Source organism: Phaethon aethereus (genome assembly GCF_964289735.1).
Source record: "Phaethon aethereus genome assembly, chromosome: 6".
NCBI classification, from domain to species: domain Eukaryota; kingdom Metazoa; phylum Chordata; class Aves; order Phaethontiformes; family Phaethontidae; genus Phaethon; species Phaethon aethereus.
This window is the reverse complement of record NC_138580.1, coordinates 9,651,420-9,674,268: the sequence shown is the minus strand read 5'-3', so window position 1 is coordinate 9,674,268 and position 22,849 is coordinate 9,651,420. Positions and strand designations below refer to the sequence as shown.

The 22,849-nt window shown below is 38.7% G+C and overlaps 1 protein-coding gene across 4 annotated transcripts in view; it reads right to left on the bottom strand.

Annotated features, from left to right (window-relative positions):
- DPP10 (dipeptidyl peptidase like 10) overlaps positions 1-22,849 on the bottom strand; it is a gene marked incomplete at both ends in the record, with an annotated part of 564,196 nt that overhangs the window by 67,184 nt on the left and 474,163 nt on the right. For 3 of the 4 annotated variants that reach the window (XM_082001551.1, XM_082001552.1, XM_082001550.1), the window contains 2 exons: positions 10,487-10,568; positions 10,668-10,720. In XM_082001551.1, the coding sequence (XP_081857677.1) occupies positions 10,487-10,568; positions 10,668-10,720 (135 nt within the window). Of the gene's footprint in view, positions 1-10,486; positions 10,593-10,667; positions 10,721-22,849 lie in introns of all 4 variants that reach the window. The other variant, XM_082001549.1, reaches the window with a different exon arrangement.

The following is a 22,849-nucleotide window of genomic DNA, read 5'->3' as shown; positions in this document are numbered from 1 at the left end:
GGTGCCAGAGGAGGAATTTTCTCTGTTTTCTTTAACAAAATATAAGAAAGTAACATCCTAACAGCAAGGACCAAAGTCAAAAAAGACAGCAAAATGCTGTGCTATAAAGTCGTATTTATGTTTTCTACTATTTTTACTACTACAGTGGTAGATGATCCCAGAGAACTCTGTACGTTACTCAAACGCTGAAGCAGACTAGGATCACAGAATCACAGAATCATTAAGGTTGGAAAAGACCTTTAAGATCATCAAGTCCAACCGTCAACCGAACACCACCATGCCCACTAAACCATGCCCACAGGCATCCTGTGAGCATCTTCTACATGAGAAACCCAGGCAGGTTTAACACAAAGCTTTGTCCTTCCGGCTATTATTGCTGACCCAGCCTATCTTGCTGTACGATATGTGTGCCTTGCTCACCCCACTGTGCACACTGTTCGAGTTGCCAGTTATCTTTATGATGGACCAACGTTCTAGTGGATCACATCTACCTGTGCAGACTCCACAGCCATTTACCACTTCACACAGATAGGACATCCAATGCAAGATAGACCGCGTGTCTTAAAATGTCTCATTAGGAATGAGACAAATAGGAATGAGAAAATTCTGAGTAACTCTTACATTTGCATTTCTGTTTGGGATGGTTCAGAGTCTGTGAAGCAACACTTGAAAATAACTGTTTGCTTTCTTTGCACACAAAACTTCTCTCTTCTATTTCTGTGAATGCACTGGCACCTGTCATAAACGGTGAAGTAAAAATGTGCAGTGTTCTGCGATACTATCTATATGACCAAGTAATACCTCTTAGTCACTATTGATCAAGTTCTTCTTATATAAAACACATGTTTATATGAGCACATGAATACTACTAGTGTATTACTTCACCGCACCCTGGCCCCCAACTAAAGTGACAAATACTTTGATCTGCACAGGTTTCTGTTTCCCTCATTAATGTTGTTTCCACCAGCTTAAAACAGACCTTTCTGATACCACTTTGCTTCCACAGAAGTGAAAGTTTTAAGTGTTGGCCGATTGTCAGGTCCTTCAGCCTTCTTTCCTCCCTGCCTATCAATGCTTTATTTTCTCTTACAAATCAACAGTATACCTGACTTTTTAACCCTTCTTCTCCAGGGCTGTGCTGGCCTTGAAGCTGTCAGTGATATACACTCGCCACAATTACATATCTGCAGGCAGTCCTCTGCATTTCACTGTCTGGCTCAGGCTGAGTCAGCATGAAAGCCTAAGTCACTTTAACACAGTGCGGCAGGAGTTAATCCGCTCTGATCCTTCGGCGCAAACACAGTGGGGAAGTCATAACCCCATTGTATGGAAAAAAAAAGATGTAAGGACATTTACAGGTTGGTGATGATGGATTTGAATGTCTCTTTTTTCAAGGAGGACTTGGCTAAAATAGAGAGCGAGCCTACAAGAGTGTTGAACGTGCCCAAAGCTGTGTGCTCATAACCTGTTTGGTTTTTTTCTCCTCATCACAAGCTGTCTTGCTGATAGAGATTCAACATGGGGTCATGACGTCATTATCCATGAAGTACATACCACTTCTACTTTTTTTTTTTTTTAATAATAACAAGGACCATCTATTCCATCTTACCCATATGCAATGGGTAAAATCCTGGTTGACTGATGTAAAGAGCCCATTGATCTAAACTGGGCCAGGATGTCATATCTTCACCACTGGAACAACTGAACTAACTTCCAAGGACACATGTCACAGAGGAAAATGAGGTTCAACCTCACTGAAGAGGGTAGCCACTTTCACTTCCACTGACAGAAACCTGTCTATATTTTTGCTGGACACTACATGTCAAATGAGAAAATAAATGCTATCATACAGCAAACAGAACCTACCAGCAGAAGAGCCAGAGGAACCTTGCCACACAGCAAGAGTTTGGGGGGTTTTGCTGCCCTTTAGCTTGTTCTCAGCTGAGCTCCGTAGTCACCGGTACCATCACAGAGACTCAGAAGTCTTTTGCAAATCTTCCACAAAAATTTTACAAAATGTAAATAAAATTTGTGTTTACCATTGGCTAAAATAACCTCTGGCTTAGAACCTGAACCACAAAGGCGTTAGAAATGTCAGTTCTTCAAATTTTTCTGTTTCGACATTTTGGTGCCTTACCATAGTGAATTTTCCCTTTCCTTTTCCCTAGATGGTATGGAGGTAATAGAGAACAGAATAGATCTGTTTTTCTTATCTTACAGATAAAACTGTAGATTACCAAAAGACAAATACAGCCAAATTTTCCACCCCTTTCTGTGGGATATTATATCTTTTCTTTTTTTTATATCAAATATGAAGTGACTAAGTGATTATATGATCCATGGATATAGGTATGCCTGCAATGCTTTTGGGCAGGATTTTTGAGTTATATGAAAATACAGTCCATAATGAAAGTTGTCACCTAATCTTTCCCAACTCTGATTTAGAAAAAGGTTCAATGAGATTTTGACCTGTCTTCTCATTGACTGTGTATTTGGTTTCTACGGGTGGCTATTTCTGAAGAATTTTAGACTTCTGAGATATAATTTTCATGTTTCTTCATTACATAAAGCTATGCAATTTTTACACAAGAAGCACAGAAGTCCTATTTTATGACCCACTGGACTTGCAGTTATTATTAGCTAACAGATAGAAGACTGACTATTCAGATATACGTTGTTACACATACACATGTTGAACAACGTGATAGTCTAGATGATAGGCACCTAATGTTATTTTCATCGCTCCCTGCAGGCTGCTGCACAGAAATGTCCTGATGATTGATTGTGCCTATCAAACGTGTGTCTATGCTTGTTTGCATGTGTCTTGTGTGTCTTGCACTTGCTGGTGTGTAAATACATATGTACACACACAAATATCTATGTGAAAAAATAATTTGCTTTCTAGCACAATGATATGTCAATTTTCCAATATATTTGCTTACCAAAGAGTTATTGATAGGAGACTGGACAGAAAAGCGCACTACCTGTGTGCACAGCTTACAAACTGATTCAAATCTTAGCTGCATGCTAGAGCAGTGATAATAGAATAAGAATCAAGGGAAGGGGAAAGGAAACATCTTTTATCTCCCCTCTCTATTTATTCACTATAAAGCTGCTGGGCCTTTTATTGTTCCACATGAAAAACAGTAGTAGAGGAATAATGCTCCTATAAAACATATGATTTTCTCATTATTTCTTCACATTTTTCAGATAGAGCCAAGCAGCTATTCTCACAACAGGCTTGCAATATCTAATCCGTAATAGTTAATATTTTTAAGTTACCTTTGATACCAGGACACATTCATTGCATTTCACTAAGCAAAATGATGAAGCAACTTCTTCTATGTTAAACCTAACCTTGCTTCCATTTATAAATGTTCCGGCTCTTTAGAAGTCACAAAACTTTTATTGAATATATCCAGCCGTGATAAGTATAAATGTATTTTTCCCTGTTTTCCAAAACTGCCTGTGTTTTCTGTCTGCATTCTCCATTCCCCTTTTCTGAGATGGAGAAAATTTTTCATATTGAGTATCACTTTTGAAACTAGAGAACATGCATTTAATGCTTATCTTCTCCTCCAACTTCATCTATATTTAAGTGGAGTGGGTACCTAGAAAGTAATAATTGAAAATGGAAATTAGTTCAGTAGAATACCTTCAAAGAAACTAACAAATTTTTTTTCTTTGAATTATAGTTTGAATTGAATTATTTAGACAGAAAAGCAAAAAACATTTACATTTTACAATGCTAGTTTGAGAAATCCAAAAGGAAATCCAATGTGTAGCATCAACCTAGGAGGAATACAGTTTTATCTAAGACTTTTAGGTAACTGTAATTCTTATGTTAAGAAAAATATTATACTGACCATGCTCACCATGACCCTGATAAAAAGCAGTTCTTGTATCAAAAATAAAGCAGCGGAAAGCTTTTCCAAGTATGCTAGTAAGTGGCTTTCATATAATTTCATAACAGGATCTGACCACTTAGCACATTCCATCTGACACAAACAAAAAGAACCTGAGAGTCTCCAGTCTTGCAAAATTATACACAAGCTAACTTTAGTTGCTGGTCAAAAGTTGCTATTAAAACAGCCTTTTTGCATGTCTTTTTTCTGTAGATATTTGCACTTCGTGGTTCAAATCCTCAGCCTCCGACACAGTAAGTTTTCCAGCTGGAATCTACAAATGTAATAAAAGATTTGGAAGAGAAAATAAAAAAGCTCTAGTAGCTTCCTTAATTTCTCATTGCCTTCAGAAGGGCATGACTTCATTGTTTGCTAGAATTATGGTCAAGTCCTTTAAGACTCAACTAGGTGGGCAATGCTCAATCATACAGGTTCCCTTTCTTCATAGAAACATCCTCAGCCAGACAAAGGATCTCCAAATACGCTTTGAAGTGCAGAAGTTCTGTAAGGAACCTCTCATACATTTTAAATAAGAAATCATACCTGAGGTTAATAACACATTAAAATGTTCTTGTTTATTTCTGGTGTTCAGAATAAATTCAAGCAGACATTTTCCTCTCAGTTTTACTGCCATTTGCCTCATTAGCATCATGATTAAAATGATGAAATAAAGTCTTGATATTTCCATATGTGATTTTAAGTTACTCATATAAAAATTCAGCAAGTCAAAAGAGCAAAAGTCTTTGAAAATAAAAACAGCAGATTAAATATATTTATTTAGGATTACTTCATTAGCATTAATTAAGCTTCTACTTGGCTCATGAACCCCGAGAGATCTTTTCTTCTTCATTTGCAAATGGAAGTGTTTTTGCCAGGAGGGGGTGCCAAGTACCTACAGCATTAATTATGCAAAAAGAAAACACATGGCAAATATTTTGCGGAAAGATAAGTTACCAATTTTTATATTAGTTGTACTCTAAACCTTGATAGAGCAAACAGTAGATGAAGCTTTCAGTAACTAATGGCTGTTAAAGCATCTGTTGAGCAAAGTGTGTGTCTAGCACAGTCCTGCTAATTTCTCATTTAGTAAAATTAGTCTAGTGCTTATCCGGGTACTTGCCAAATAATATAACTTCAAAGAACTTTTCTACTGCAGTATTTCTATTACCTAAAACAGTATTTGAAAGCCATAGAAAAAAGCTAGAATTTTTAAGAGAAGGCAATTCTCTTAAATTGGAAATGTCACGTTAATACAGCAATACAACAGTCTGATAGCTATTTGCTTTTTTGTGGAGCAATAGGTGTTGATGGGGGGAAGGCACAATGGACCTCCAAACAAGACAACCAGGATACGGGTGACTGATAGCAAAGCAGAGGGGTAGAGAGTTTTTGAACTGGTACATTTATTAATAATAATTAAAGAAGATTTTGCTCTGTTTTGTTTCTGGCTTTCTGTTTGTATGCTTGTTTTTAGGTAGTTTTAATATAAGGTGAGGTTCTTTTTCACTGGGTTTTTTATTTTCATTCTTTTTGTAAAAGCTTCAGCTCCTAAGCTGTATTATCTGTGAGTACCCTGTTCCATTTTTCGGAACAAGAGGGCAATTTCTTGTCTTCTAATATTTAAAATATTTTCTCAAAATTGATGAGAGCATCCTGAATCCACAATTCAGCTACAGTCAACCAATTGTTCTTTGTGTATACAGCAGAATAGGTAATTCTTCACAACTATGACCTAAATTACATTAAAGCATATAAAAGCTCATCTTCAGTCCTACTATTTGATAATGCTATGTTTTGTTGATGGCATCAAATTTTGACAAGGAAAGCCATCGAGCTTTTACAAAATGATCTTTTTAGTATTCTGGATAGTTTTACTATTTTCTTGATTTCTGCTTTGTTAAAATATGCATTTATTTATGCATAGACATTCATACATAAGTCAATTGATCATTATTTATGCTGATCCAGCCAAATATATAACTCAGGCTCCCTTCAAAAACACTTAATATATCAAAAGAAAAATGAGCTCAATGCAATAAATAATATAAAATACCTATTATAAATACAAAGGCAAAGTGACTTACGTGGATATATGTTCATAGAATACGGTGAAAAGAAAGTATTTCATTCAAAATAAACGGCATGTTACCACCCAGGCAGAAGAAACTTTACGTAAAACTTCTAAGAAAAAGGTATGTCAAACTGAACAACTTCTAACCAGACTTCGCCGGGAGCTACTTGAAGTAATACATCTGATAACTAATCAGAAGAACTATCCCTGTTGCAAGAAGCACTGCAGAGAAACACTACATCTTCCACAGAAGACGCTGCATACACTGGAGACCAGAGGTCACTTTATATATTCAGGCTTTGTCGTGGGTTAACTACTGCAATACATCTCCATGGACAGACCCAGGCAGAAAGGGCTGTGTCCCCTGTGTCAGATACAAGCCAGGTGCAGCACAGGAACGTGAAAACCTTTGCTACAAATTATTGGAGACGATAAGGCCAAAGAAGCGAGAACATTGGATAAAAACCTGGGTATTTCAACACCAGAGGCCCTTTAAACCCCCCCCAAAGAATTCTCCTCCTCAGTAAAGCCCTCCTACCAGGCATGGGATATCTCTTTCTCAGACACATGCCATGAGGTCTCAAATCAAGTGAACCAGAGGCAGAAAAATGTTGATGAAACCAATTAGGTATGTAGTTGTGCTGGTTTGTTTTCCCTGGAAATACTTAATGCTGCGGTAATGGATTCTATAGAGGTGAGGTAAAGAGAGAATCAGCTGACCTCTTTCAAAATTTTAATCAAATATGTGCAGATATGAGAAATATTTAGGAAATACCTAAGCAGCTCTCTAACATACTAAGACACACAGAAATGGTATTTCAGATTTGGCACAGGTCTAACACAGTTAAAAGGCAACCATTTAAAGAGTGTGACCTTGAAGGCAGTTCTCAAAAATAACAGCTATGTGACCTTAAAACACATTAATTCATTAGATAAAAGTTTCTTCTCCCCAACGGCAAACATTTGCAATTTCACCAGCAAAATGTCATGACTTAAACAGCCAATGTTTCTCTGAGCTTTTCTCTTAATCTTTACAAAATCCTCTATTCTAGATAAATAGCAAGAAACTGAAATAACATGCACCCACGGTGGTAGCTTCAAAACTATGGTATTATGGCCCAGTCATCTGGTGTCTGATATAAACCTAACTCTGTTGTTCTTCACTAGCCACATGTGGCCTGCTGTCCCATTAGCCCTAGAAATTATTCCTAACAGTAGACAACTTAGACTTATGCATGATTTTCACAAGGATGTAAAATATTACTGTATAGTTAATTTCACTGCAGCTGTACTCCCTCCTCTGGGCAGTAAGCAGTTCCTGGCTTCATACAAATATTTCTGCTCAAACATTTTATTTCTATTTTTTTCCTCTCTTCATCTATTTGAAACTCTTGAGAATTCTCCCTCATCTGAAGAACTCAAATTAAGATTCCTGTGTAGGCTACATTGTTACTTAGGTCTTCTGTAGAACTAAGCATTGGAAACATCTTATTTTACACTATAGCCTATTTATTGAAAATAGTTGGTCCAAGTCCATGTGTCATCCCTCATCATTTGGACTTAATCCAGGACCTTCCAAATAGTTATAGTGTAAAGTTAGGATCTTTGGCTCAGTCAGACACGCTTGTGCCTTGTGCTTCACGTCTTGTGCCGACATTGCTGACCAGTCATAGCTATAGTATTGCTGTTCCCTTCTGCACTGCACCCGGAAGGGTGCTGCTCCTCTGCATTTTAGAGACCTACATGTACTCTATGTTTATGTGATGGCCACAGGGTATGTGTCATGGATATTTCTGGATGAAAGTTTTGTATATAAAGTTAGTTTGTTCTGCACTTGTTCTTCAGTTGTAATGAATGGCTCTTGGAGATTACTCAGGTTAATACGCTACAATTATTTTGTTTAGAGTATGTATTCCACTGCTTGTTTTACTTCCCACGAGTTATTACTATTTCCTTAGCATATGGAAAAGACACATAAGTATTGTTTAGGAAGGGACTTTGGTAAACCAATCGTAGTGTGTTTGGCACTGTGGATCTTGTGAGACTGCACCTTTCTTTGAACCCACGCCCGTTGCTATCGATGGCTACCGCTGACGGATTACCACGCTTCAGAGCTCTCCCTTTACGACTTCCTCTTTAACCAGTTTCCCTGCTGATCGCTTCCCGTACTATCTTTATTCAAAACTCACTGATAAAGTGTTTGTTCTAATGACAAATTTTATAACTGAGAACCATTACGGCAATGTGTCCTCAGTCACACCTCTTTCCTCTGCCTAACCTATTCTGCTGGAACGATCTCTACTGTCCCGTTTCTGCTAGAGGCAGCTGTTCCTTTGGACAGCAGCAACAACCATTATTCACAACAGTCTTTGTTCATTCATGCTCCTTCCACATTTTTGGCTTGCTGCTGAAGTGGGAGGGTAATGTGGCAAGGCACTTCTGTCACTTTAGAAACCTCCTTTCATCACGTAAACAACTTCAAGAGGACATCCTCCTTATTAGCAATTCTTACGGAGGTGACCTTCAGCATACTGTTACTGCAGGTGTACATCGATATGACAACACTTGGTATCGTTCAGAGTGCACAGAAGATTTTGTGTTTTAATCAAAGTTGTTATTTCCTAATTCTGCAGACCATATGGCACCATAAAGCCCAAAGTAGAACAGATATTTTTAAAGCATGACATTAACTTTAGTAGGGACATTAACAAAGATGAGTAATGTTACCCTCACTGAAGTATGAATTATGCCAATGTTTTCAAATTTGGATGATTAAGGTTGTACCTAAAATGACCACCTATTCTTTTGCAGTTCTGAGACTTAACAGGATTCCATCTGTGCCTGTACCTGAAAGTATTCATACATATTTCCAGAATGGCAATCTAGGCAAAACGGATAAAGATAGCATTATTCTGGTTTATTATTTTTCTGAAGTTTATGATTGGTAAGTCTGCCCCTGTTCTTAAGATACATATCAGGAAAACAAAAAATGCATTTCTCAGTAATCACTGGACATAATTTTAGTTACACTTTAGATTACTAATCAGAGGTACAGCACAGACAAATCTCATGAATTGCAATTTAATTTAAAATATGTTTAAATTCTGTTCAGTTTTGCAAATGCATCACCTTTCTGCTACAACCTACATAGTTGGAACATTCCATAGTACTGCCTGTTAAACAACCTACGTATTTGTTACCATCAATCTTGTCACTATGCTCTCATTATTAATAAATTAATGTGGTTAATTATTAAAACATACCAAGCACATTCCAATTATTTTTCCTATCTGCCTCTACTTGCTTAATGCAATACATTCTAACAAGAAAAAATTTTTACACTCCCACCATCTTGATGAATGATATAAGCAACGGGGTATATTCTCTAGACATTCAACTTACAGCTTCTCTGCATGAACAAGTCAGACATGCAAAGAGGCTTTGGGACCATACCTGCAGCATTAATGAGCTTATTAGAACATTGTAACACAGATTATCTGAATTTCATATTCAGAGAGTTGAAGCTTTTATAAGTCTCTTGCCTTCAACTACCAACACAAGTCAGTTTAAAGTCACTGCTGTTCTAAAACCACAATTTTTTTCTTCTAATACTGACATCAGTCATGATGGTCACGGATGATTTATGATCATAAAAAATAGTAAAACTTTTGGTAGAAAACAATTGTGGTGGGTTGACCCCGGCTGAACGTCAGGTGCCCACCAAAGCCACTCTATCGCTCCCCTCCTCAGCTGGGCAGGGGAGACAAAGTATAATAAAAAACCTGTGGGCCAAGATAAGGACAAGGGAGAGATCACCCACCAATTACCGTCATCAGCAAAACAGACTTGACTTGGGAAATTAGTTTATTTTATTACCAATCGAATCAGAGTAGGGTAATGAGAAATAAACTCAAATCTTAAAACACCTTCCCCCCACTTCTTCCTGGGCTCAGCTTCACTCCCGATTTCTCCGCCACCTCCCCCCTGAGCAGCACAAGTGAACAGGGAGAGGGGGTTGTGGTCAGTTCATCACACGTCGTTTCTGCTGCTCCTTCCTCCTCAAGGGGAGGACTCCTCACACAGCGTGGGGTCCCTCACACAGGAGACAGTCCTCCATGAACTTCTCCAACATGAGTCCTCCCCACAGGCTGCAGTCCTCCATGAACTGCTCCAGCCTGGGTCCCTTCCAGGGAGAGCCATCCTTCAGGAACAGCCTGCTTCAGCATGGGCTCTCACAGTAGTAGCCATAAAGACGGTTATTCTGAAAATTACTTGAGTATATATTTAGATGAAGATGCAATTCTTTCAGTAATTGTACAATTTGCTTATTGGGACTGGAATGGGAAAATACGTTTACAAGTTTTTAATAAAAATAAATAAATAAATAAATAGATTCCCTAAAAGCTATAACAAGATCATACTAGGCTACGTATGAAACTTATCTTAAGGCTTCAGTCTGTCTGGAGTAAATACGTTATTAAACCATAGCATTGTTAATGACTCTGCTTACCAGCTGCTGTCCTTGGATGCCCCAGGCTGCATACTGTAAAACTGAATCCTCTACTTCTGGAGGGTTTAACTCCCAAACTTCCCTTGAAAAAATGTAAACATTTTTACTTGAACACACTGGCATCACCTTATGTACAGAACCACTGACAATGACACCATATTGAAAAAACAATGTGGCCTACCTTGTGTGTATGTTATAAATCACATATGAAGCTGTGTAAGAATAATGAAAAACCTGTCACAAAAAAAGAAAGCATAAGAATTACAAAAACTAATACTGAATTAAATACAGACTAATAAATAAATATCAACCATTATGATAGTCACAGTCTTTTAATCTGTGATAAACGATTAAACACTGATATCTTTACTTTGGAAAGAAAGAGTTTACTGAATTACTTATAACCAATAGACTTGAACCAGTGTTTGAATGCTGTGTGAAGGACACATGTACTGATCTATTAATTTAACCAGACATTTAACCTGTACAGCAACTGCACAGAAAAGGTCCTAATCAGAATAATCTGCATTCCTGTTTAACAAAAGGGTTTAAAAACCCAAAACAAAGCCATACAGAAAAACCCCCAAGAACACACATTAAGAAAATAAATCACTTTTTCCTGTATTTCTTCATCAAGTTATGGTCAGGATGATTGTACAGGCATCACAGTTATTTTACTTGAAATGCAGACAGATACAGGGTCATATGATATTTTCTGACCACCTGCTATGTACAGCTTGAATGTACAGACCTTCTGTGCTATGGCTTACAGCACAGAAAAACTGAGAGCTTTCTGGGGCTCTGTTTGATGTGGCATTCCTTAAATGTGTTTCAGTCTGGTTTTTGACCGACTTTCTTTGAAATTCAGGGTAAGTTTGTTTTATCTGAGATTTCTTGTCTGCAACGTTTTGGGTAAAACAAAGAGCTATTTGTCAGTAAACTTTCCTAATTCATCAGGAAGTTACCGGCAACTTCTGGTCTCAGAAACCCCAGGATTCTCTGTATGGGAGAGAAAGCAAATGTAATGTACAGTCTTATGATGCTGCCTTTATTTGTTGAAAATTTTGTTGAAGTTAAATGACAATTCTGTTGATTTCAGCCAAGTGCAAAATATCAAGTCTTGATGTATGTGGACCCAGAAGATCCGTGGTGGGGAACAGCATGATACAGCGTATAATGTGATGTACTACAACACCGAAGGGCTAAAATCAAAGCAATCTATTACACGTTTTCTCTAAAGTCAAACGTTAGTCTATATACATATAGTGCATAACAGACATTTTGCTGTCTTCCAGACATGGGTGATTGGTTTTAACCTAGCTCATTTCTTTACCACTATGTCTCACATTATGAAAATAGCATAATTCCACAGTATTAATTAGTTTTATTATGAATTGAAATTACTTCATGGTCTTGGAATATAACATATATTTGTGACTAATTATTACTGTACTAAGAGAAACTCTTCTTTTTAATGTAAACTACTGTCAGAAAGAAACACAGGGTGACATCCAGTAGACTTACTGTAGCTTCATGTTTACAGAGTTACAGTCTCTCTTCTTGGCACATGAAGGACTTATTTCTGGACAGTATCAGGCTAGTTCCAGTTAGATGGAAACAGATACAGCTGTAAAGCCGAAGGTTTGATAGAGATATATGTGTTTGGAACTCTTTAGTTTATATGCTCTGCATCAGGAATCTTTCAGTATCCTCTCCAAAGAAGAGAGACAAAGGAGGACGACACATGGACAGAGCCATCGGAATTTGCCCCTATCGCACATGAGAGGGGTTTTGGAGGTTGTTATTTTGCCTGGATGTCATTCAGTAACAGAACCATCTGAAACATCCTTCCGCTGACTGTGTTTCCATTATTAGCTCCGTCAACCCACACCAAGAATTCAGCATGTCCTAAATCCTTGCTGGCTGATGCTGCAAGAAGCCCACAAAGGTCTGTAAGATTTGTAGCTGTACTTTGTGCCACAGTTGAATTTCCCTTGTATAAAACTTCCCTTTTAGACATGAATAACTTCCATTTTGCAAGTCTATGATGATTAACATTGAAAGCGTTACTTCAGTGAGAAGAATTGCATGTATATTAATAAGTATGCCCCAAAACTGTTAGTTTTTTTTTAATATTACAGCTTATGATAAAGTGTTTGGTCATGCAAGGTACCAGTCTCTTCTGAGAAGTGCTAAATGTGACAGAGAGAGTCAAATTATAACAGTATTATGATTGCTGTAAGAGGTAAAAAGACATCTAGAAGAATATTCTAAGTAATTTGATTAATTTTCTCTAAATAGCTATCATAAACATATGATGTTTATGATACTACTACTATATATATATACACACTACTACTATACTACTACTACCATGTCTCTATACTATATATATACGCACATCTAATTATATACGTAGTAGAAGTAGACATAGCATAATGTTTAAAGTGAGATTTCTGGGGAAAATTAACTTGGTAATAACACGATTGAGGGCGTATCAATATAGAGTTATTCAAGGATTGCTGGTAAGACAATGAGACAAACCATTGGCTTCAAAGCTCCTGCTTTCATTTATAAATCTTCTATCGCTAGAGGTAAGAGGTAGCAGATCAGAGGGACATAAACAGTTAAGTCACGGTGGTTTCTGCACAGGGCATACTTTGCCAGAGGCTGCTCAGAGGGGCACTTGTTGGCACCTGTTAAAGGGGACAGTCTCACACAGCCAGTTACAGCGAAGAGGAATGGGTCTCTCACCCTTCCAGGAAAAGGGAAAAATATATCACAGATATCGTGTGGACAGCTGATAAGTATTTAGAATGGAAATATTTTAAAACTATATTATTAGGCAGAATATATTTCAACAAGAAATGCTAAACTAATAAGTCATTTTAACAGCTTTAACAGAAAATATGTTATAACAACAAGAAGAACATATTTCATGTGGACTCTCCTCTTGCCTGTGGTAAAATATCTATACAAATGTTCATGTAGAAGTATCTTTGTGTTAAAAGTATTAATACCTTTGAGAGAGCTCCATAATGAGAGGAGACCAACATTATGACGAAGTCATTTTCAGATAGGATGCCGACATTTTTCTCAAACTACTTGTTAATTTTATTTCTTAATAGGGACACCATGTATAAATTACAAGTAGGAAGTTTCCTAATTCATCCTGCTTGCAATAGCCACATACTGAAACACAATCATTACTAAAATTAAACGCAAAAAAAAGGATGTAGAAAACGTTCTTTTTCAAGTCTGGCTTCTATAGTAAGCAGCTAGGAAGCTCTTGCAGTTTTGTATAAAGGCTTGCTGTGTGGCTTCCTTTTGCACAGAGCCATGTCAGTGTCTGGGACCACACATCTCTTGATCCCTGAGATACCACATCTGCCATCACACAAGAGTAGCCCAGCTGAAGGCACCAAGCCTGACACTAACCATAGGGAGTACCAGCAACCCTCAAAATACCAGGATCAAACCATCTGCACGTCCACCAGCTGCATCCCCTTTGAAAAAGGCTTGAGGGATTCTGCCCGGCAACTCTTGTTTTGCGGGATGTGCACTAATCAGAAAAAAATCTGTTAATTTATGACGGAGTTTGCAAATAAATACACTGAGAGTTCACACAGGTAAAGCTTGGGCTGCACTGACCCCTCTGACGGTGCATTGACAGTGAAGGCTGGTCATCGTCTTCACCATTCAAATCCGAAGTGCTATCATTCCTAGTCCAAGATGTTTTCAAACATTTGTTGTACACCATGCCTTCTAACTGGGGTGGTATCTGAAGAATGAACTAAGGCTAATATTGAAACATGGACAGTAAATTACTCCAGTTGACAAAGAAAATGACATATTTAAGTAGTGTGAAACTAAGGAAAAGGGAGAAAGCTTGTAGCGAAAAAAGATTCATCTTCTAGGTACTAAGAGGAGAATCAATTAATAAATATGGACACAGGGAACGTCCCTAAAAAGTGAAGCAATGTAGGAGAGCAAAGCCTTTTAAAATATTAAATGCATTACAGTAATTTCTGCACTGTCATATTGGTGGAAGAAAATGAAGAGCAGTAAAGGGCCTGCATGATTTATTAATATAACTACATGTTTCGGCGGGACACTGTGAGGAGCCTTACCTCCAGAAGTGGCATGTATGCTTGCTGAGGTTCAGGCCTTTCTGACAAGTGGATAACTTGCCTGTTTCTATTATGATAAGCTGGAAAATGTTCTCCACAATGTCAAGAACTGCGAAAAAGGCTTTTTAGATCAGACAGACAGCATGCCACCCACTCAATATAATTTATTTAATTTTTCTTTTGCCACAGAATGCAGTAGACAACAACTGTTGTGTATCATCTATTTCTTCTGAATTCAGTTGCTCACCACTTTAGAAACGGAAGACAGGCTTTCATGTGACGCTGTTCAACATTGAAAAAAGTTAGCTGCATTTGTGTATGGAACAAAAAAAATATTACAGAACTATATTACAAAGGACCTAAAAGAAAAAGGTGAAAAAAGTGTCTCAAGACAAATGGCTAAAGTCAAAACTTATTGAAATAAGTATCTATTATTCAGCTAACAGCCAATAAAAAAACCCCACACTTATCAATCACGATCTGAACTTTTAGATGACATATTGTTTTGGATTTTAGATGTCCTTTATTCTCTACCTCTCAGGGAATGTCTTTGTCTTTCTAAGGTTTCTAACCACGGAATACTGTCATGGACCTCAATGCATAGCCCAGCAAGATGCAGGAAAACAATGTGCAATACACACTTAGCCAAACACCCTTCACTAATTCTGTACTCCAGGAAATATTCAGTTTGCTGTCTTTGGGTAATTTGGAAAACATCTCTCAGCAGAATAGTGTTTGTGCTAAAACACTGCCAAAAACCCCTCACTAGCAGTATTTCTACAGGATGATGAGGGCCCTCAGCTCCAGGGAAATGGAGGAGAACTGATGACATTAGAACCTTGCAGCACTATAATCACAAAATGCTCGTGCATGCCAAACACCTTAACGTATCCTTTATCCATTTCCTATATTATAGACCAATTATATTCTTTCATGTGTTATTTATTTAGAGCAATAATGATGCGTGCTTGCTAGCACGGCCTATTGCAAGGTAGTAAACTGACTGTCCTATATTTTCATTTTTACCCATGCAGACACCCATACTCTGAACTCATCTCTGCGGTTCTCAGTGCTGTTAGACTCTGTAAATTCTCCTTTCAGACTCAAATAAGACTTCTCACAGGCCATAACAGCACTCAATCTGAGCACGAATGATAAAAAGTGACAGTATATGAAATATAGCAGTAATACTTTCAGTTATTCTGAAGTTTACCAGCCGAATGAGGTATATATAAATGAGGTATATCTCACACATAATATTTCTAGGGAAGATATCTATGTATTTGTATTGCACCTAGCAAGTAACAGACTATTTAAAAGCCAGGCCCTTTCCATTAATTAAAAAAAAAAAATGCAGCAGAGTAACATAAAATAACTGAAATTGCAGAATATGCCATCATGCCCATCCCACTTATCTCAAAACACACACATTGACTTGGAAAGGGAGGCAGTTTCTCAGCTAAGGTTCAAAATTGTACCAATCTTTATGATTCATCAGTGAGGTATCAGATCTCTTATGGGTTAATTTACACTTCTGATCACATGGAAAACAAAATCTAGTATTTTAAGAGACTACTAGTCTGAATGAAAAATGATTATATTATTATTCTACCAATTAAAGGATATAATCAGAATTAAAAATAGAATAATCTGCCTTAGCTGCAGAACGTTTTAACTGCTGCAATATATAGATACCTCCCAAACAGTATTATTCATAAAACGAGAAAGATCTAGAAACTGTTTTTGTTGCTTCACAGGCACAAGTTAGTTATTAGGCAGTTCAGAGCTAAGAGATCCTGACCTGGAAAAGGGTTTGTGTGCCTGAAAGCTTTCCTATTTTCCCAGCTACATCAGTCGGTCTAATAAAAGATGAGACAAGATTTGTGGGAAGAGGTAACATTTGTCTATTTGGGACAACACACCACAATATTACTGAGAAACAAACGTTCCTGAGCCCAGCTGAAAAAAAGGACTACCTAAAACTAAAAATGATCCTTCCTAATTAATAACCTGCATTACAGTACATATCACAAAAGGCATGTGAACTGAAAAATCAAGGGAGAGGACACACTGAAGCAGGGAAACAAACAGGAATACATCTTGCCAAGGACACTCACTTCTTCATTCATCCATGGCCCTTCTCACGTTTTAAGATCTTTCATAATACATTATGACCACAGGGGAGGTCCCAGAAGACTGGAGGCTTGCCAATGTGACACCCATCTACAAGAAAGGCCGGAAGGAGGATCCTGGGAACTACAGGCCTGTCAGCCTGACCTCTGTACCAGGGAAGATTATGGAGCGGTTGGTCTTGAGAGTGCTCACAGGGCATCTGCAGGACAACCAAGGGCTCAGGCCCAGCCAGCATGGGTTCATGAAAGGCAGGTCCTGCTTGACCAACCTGATCTCCTTCTATGACCAGGTGACCCGCCTAGCGGATGAGGGAAAGACTGTGGACGTTGTCTACCTGGACTTTAGTAAAGCCTTTGACAGCATCTCCCACAGCATTCTCCTGGAGAAACTGGCGGCTCGTGGCTTAGACGGGTTTACTCTTCGCTGGGTGAGGAACTGGCTGGATGGCCGAGCCCAGAGAGTTGTGGTGAACAGCGTTAAATCCGGCTGGCGGCTGGTCACAAGCGGTGTTCCCCAGGGCTCGGTTCTGGGGCCGGTCTTGTTCAATATCTTTATTGATGATCTGGATGAGGGGATCGAGTGCTCCCTCAGTAAGTTTGCAGATGACACCAAGTTGGGTGGGAGTGTTGATCTGCTGGAGGGTAGGAGGGCTCTGCAGAGGGATCTGGAGAGGCTGGATCGATGGGCAGGGGTCAGCTGTATGAGGTTTAATAAGGCCAAGTGCAGGGTCCTGCACTTTGGCCACAACAACCCCATGCAACGCTACAGGCTTGGGGAGGAGTGGCTGGAGAGCAGCCCGGCGGAAAGGGACCTGGGGGTGCTGGTTGACAGCCGGCTGAACATGAGCCGGCAGTGTGCCCAGGTGGCCAAGAAGGCCAACAGCGTCCTGGCCTGTATCAGGAATAGGTTGGCCAGCAGGAGTAGGGAAGTGATCGTGCCCCTGTACTTGGCACTGGTGAGGCCGTGCCTTGAATCCTGTGTTCAGTTTTGGGCCCCTCACTACAAGAGGGATGTTGAGGTGCTGGAGCGTGTCCAGAGAAGGGCAACGAAGCTGGTGAGGGGTCTGGAGCACAAGTCTTATGAGGAGCGGCTGAGGGAACTGGGGTTGTTTAGTCTGGAGAAGAGGAGGCTGAGGGGAGACCTTATCGCTCTCTACAACTACCTGAAAGGGGGTTGTGGCGACGAGGGTGTTGGTCTCTTCTCCCAAGTAACTAGTGATAGGACGAGAGGAAATGGCCTCAAGTTGCGCCAGGGGAGGTTTAGATTGGATATTAGGAAAAATGTCTTCACTGAGAGGGTGGTCAGGCATTGGAACAGGCTGCCCAGAGAGGTGGTGGAGTCGCCATCTCTGGAAGTGTTCAAAAAACGTGTGGATGTGGCGCGTCAGGACATGGCTTAGGGGACATGGTGGCGCTGGATTAATGGTTGGACTTGATGATCTTAAAGGTCCTTTCCAAGCTAGTGATTCTGTGATTAGTGAAACGGTTCAGCATGCTTCCAAACTGCCTTGGTGGGTGCCAGACACAGGAACTACTGGCTGCTGTACACAGTCTGAAGAACAGCAACACGAGTAGGATTTTGCCTTCATCCTCTTTTCTACAATTGAATTAAGCATTTGAAGAATTACTGAAAAATCTACTTATGCTCAAAACCGAACCAAAAGACTTTGTCATGGTAAAGCGATTACAAGGCCAAGATAAAAGGTAACCAATCATTCATTTGTCAATCACGCATGGAAGTACTCCCACACGATGCCACACGGAACCTCATTCACAGCTCCAAGATCAAACCTTCAATAAACCTTCATTAAAGACTCAGAAATTCAAATTAGAAACAGAAATGCAAACATATGTTGCTTCCTCTTTTGCCTTTGGGATAAAAGTGTCTTGGAAGAAAAATGGAGCCTTCAGAACACACCACGAACTACAAATAAGAAGCAAGTACCAGATGCAGAGTAGAGAGAATATGAAGAGAACATAATGAAATACAGATGCAAAGGATGGTTACTGAGACCTTTTGAAGGGATTACTGAAATTAATGCACTATGCTTGCAACACAGTCCCATCAAAAGCAAGTGTCAAGAAGGACTTGAGGGTACTGGTGGATGAAAAACTGGACATGAGCCGGCAATGTGCACTCACAGCCCAGAAGGCCAACAGTATCCCGGGCTGCACCGAAAGCAGCGTGGCCAGCAGGGCGAGGGAGGGGATTCTGCCTCTCTGCTCCGCTCTGGTGAGACCCCACATGGAGTGCTGCATCCAGCTCTGGAGCCCTCGGCACAGGAAAGACATGGACCTGTTGGAGCGGGTCCAGAGGAGGGCCACAAAGATGATCAGAGGGATGGAACAGCTCTGCTGTGAGGACAGGCTGGGAGAGTTGGGGTTGTTCAGCCTGGAGAAGAGAAGGCTCTGGGGAGACCTTAGTGCAGCCTGCCAGTGCTGAAAGGGGGCTTATAAGAAAGATGGGGACAGACTTTAGCAGGGCCTGTTGCGATAGGACAAGGGGTAATGGTTTTAAACTAAAAGAGGGAAGATTTAGACTAGATATAAGGAAGAAATTTTTCAAATGAGGGAGGTGAAACCCTGGCACAGGTTGCCCAGAGAGATGGTAGATGCCCCATCCCAGGTCAGATTGGAGGGGGCTCTGAGCAACCTGCTCTAGTTGATGATGTCCTAGATGACCTTTAAAGGTCCCTTCCAACCCAAACTATTCTATGAATCTAAGATTCTATGAAAATAGCAGACAATACAAGACTGTGTTGATGACTTTGGGCAAGTCTAACCCACAGATGCACACACCCCATCTAACTCCACATGATTTAACCCCAGTTAACTGGGAGTGCAACGAAGTGCAAAGCTGAGCTTGTTGTGCCTGAGCTCACGATACAGGGCTTTGGCCTAGCTTCTCAAGCATGACATGACATTGATCCAGACACAGCATTTTCAGACCGCAATTAGTATCTACACACAGTGTGACAACATACAAATTAAGACTAAAAGGATGTTGGATGGGTCTGTAACATATTCTGTTGTATGGTAGAGATCTGGCTTTTGTTACTTAATTCTTAGCTAGCATGAACTGTGCCAGCCAAAACAAGTAATTGTATTACGTATTTTCTGGAAGTCGAGTCACTATATATTCAAATTCACTCTCTATACAAAATCACAGCTTATACAAATAAAAAAATTATACAAAGTCTATACGTATTAGCTATATAAATTGTACAGTTTATTATCTAAATTATTTCTCCTCTAGCTAGTGATGCTTTACTCTCAGTTTTGCTCAGTGTACACTGGTGTAATTCAGATTTCCAGCAATGAAAATGAGAAAAGACTTTGAGCAGGTCATTAATGTCATATACAACTCTTTATTTGGCTACGCATTTGGAGAACACAGAATTATTTGTGGCCAGATTTCATCCTTTGTGGTAGTCTGCTGAACGCAAATAAGTTACAGGGGGAGGGTGTTAGACTTTGCCTTATGCCATCAGGATTCCAAGCAGCAACTTCTTGCTTTCCATAAAAAAATGGATCAACATTCACATAACAAACTTCTATTCCTCGTTTCCTTTTTATGACCTTTAAGACATGTGACTTTGCTAGGACTGCAGTGCAAAGAGAATGAAATCAGTATCTAACGTGCTGAGCCAGAATTTTCACAAAACAATAAAAATTGTATATTCTTTTCTTCCCTTTGTATTACAAGATGTGTGACGTCCCTGTTAGTAAAACCTGTGATGGAGTTAAGAAGATGAAATTAGTAGCAGCATGACTACTGCCAAAGGCAAAGTACAGCTGCTGGATGAATCCTCCATCCACTTTGCAAATTGTGTTCTAAAAAAAATCAGTAATGTTTATTATTAGGTGAAATCCACCTTTCTTTAAAACTCCATTATCATTCACTTCAGATGTTCCCCATATGCTTGTCCAGTCTGACTTCAGGTGTTCTCCAGCATAGGAACTGCTTCTAACAGGGATTAAACAACCCATTTTTGGGTTTCATGTAGTTGGCTGCTCGAGTGTGTAAAAAGTAAAGAGAGCGCTCTGAAACATTAACTTTTGAGCCACAGATGCTTGAAACTTATAGAACACAGATCCAACAAATGAAGTGTTTGAATAAAACACACAGTATATCAATAAAGGACCAACTCTGTGTATTTATGAAAATAACATTGGTTTGAATTCTGTTATTTCATGCCATAGCAACAAATACATTGAAACCTCAGACTGTATATTGCTACCAAAGCTCAACTCACCTAGGGCTATACACCAGAAATGGTTCACACTATGCTTCAGTAAAGTGGTACCTTTTGTTCTTGGGAGGTGTAGCGTTAGCTGCTATTTTCCTGGTCCTAGATACAGCAAGAATTTAATCACATGAGTTAATGATTGATTTCATATGGATTATATCTGAGGTAGAGTAAGGCACAGAATTTAACTCCTTCATGAACTGTAGATTTGCACCACAATCCTGTAAACCTTTTCAGCTTCTCTTAATTTTAAACCACAGTTAATGATACATTAATTCATAGTTCATACAGCTAGAAAGGACTGCTATGATCATCGTGCCTGACCTCCTACATATGAAAAAAAGTTTATGGGACTTTTAATTTTAAATACTCTGATACAAAAATGGAAATTCCAAATACGTTCTTCAATGGGTTTCAGAGTAAACCCTGAGAAACGACCACCCAAAGAGTCTATAATAATGAGATGATGAATTCTAACACATCTTTGAATCCTACTGCTTCTACCCAATTCTGGAAGCAAAAAACTAGAGGGAAATTTTGCCAATATTGATGTCTAAATCTCTATATATTTTTGCATAATTTTTTGCCTTTATCGGTGGAATATCTTGTTTCTGAAAGCTCTATATCTAATTCCAAAGAGTTAATCTAAGATGGCTTGATGCATTTGAGCACAGAAGTTAAATGACAAGGTTATAACTTTGCAGAGCATCATATTTATTTGTTTCAATCAACATCAATTACTTTTCATGATTAATAAGAACCAGTGCATATCATTGGTAATAATTTATGGTTAACATTAATACTTTGGGGTATGAAATATTGCAAGCTGTAACAACTATATGCTGCCAAACCAAAATAAATATAAAGGCGAGACATTTCTAGACATGTAATTTATCTATAAGAAAAAAGGCTGTCAAGGAAGCCCAAATAAAAAAGCACCTCTAGAAAACCTGCTAAAGCTTCAACTATTCCACATATAATTTTTCAATAAGATTAATTATCTCAAGAAAAAGACATCCACTGCAGAATGTTAATTAATTCACAACAAATTAAACTCAGTTCACCTAACCAACAGTAATATGATGCAAACCACAGTTCAGAATAACTGTAGAAACTTATTTTTCGTCTCCTACGTCAAGAGCTGAGATAGACCACCCTATATTCGGATATGCAACTCAATCATTTTTGAATATATAATAACTTCAGATGAGTGAATTATTCAAAAAAGAATGTTCTGCATTGCTACGTCTGAAAGCCTCATATATCACTGTCATTTGAAATTCTATTAGTTACACTATCACGTAAAATATGTTTCTTGAGTCTTGTATGAGATGACTTACGACAAAAATTTATATGAATTTTTTCTGGCTTATTCACCTTCAGCATTAAAAATCAAGTGTGACTTCAGTGAAATTATTGTTACATGACGGCAAAGCTGGTAAGTCTCATAACATGCATATTTTTTATATTGATACACATGTACATGCACATTATTCTCAAGTGTATGCTCACACTCGTATTCAGTATGATTAAAATTTTGACTTTACAAATATTTCAGGATTTATAGAAACTTGTTTTTTCCTGAATTGATTTGCAGGCAGCTTCATAATGTGCATGCGTATTTTGATCTGGACTAGCATAAGGGGAAACAGAAAATATAATTTCTGCCAACACAACCAGAACTTTATCTCCACAGAAATACAAGGCTGGTGAGGGTGCTTTCTTCTGGTCACTGCAGCTGACAATACTAAATCTGTCTCAGAAAAATATGCATTGAAGTACTTTAATACTGCCTGATATTTTAAACAGTCTGATCTCTTTACAGGGTCCTTCCAGTATAACCCAAATCCC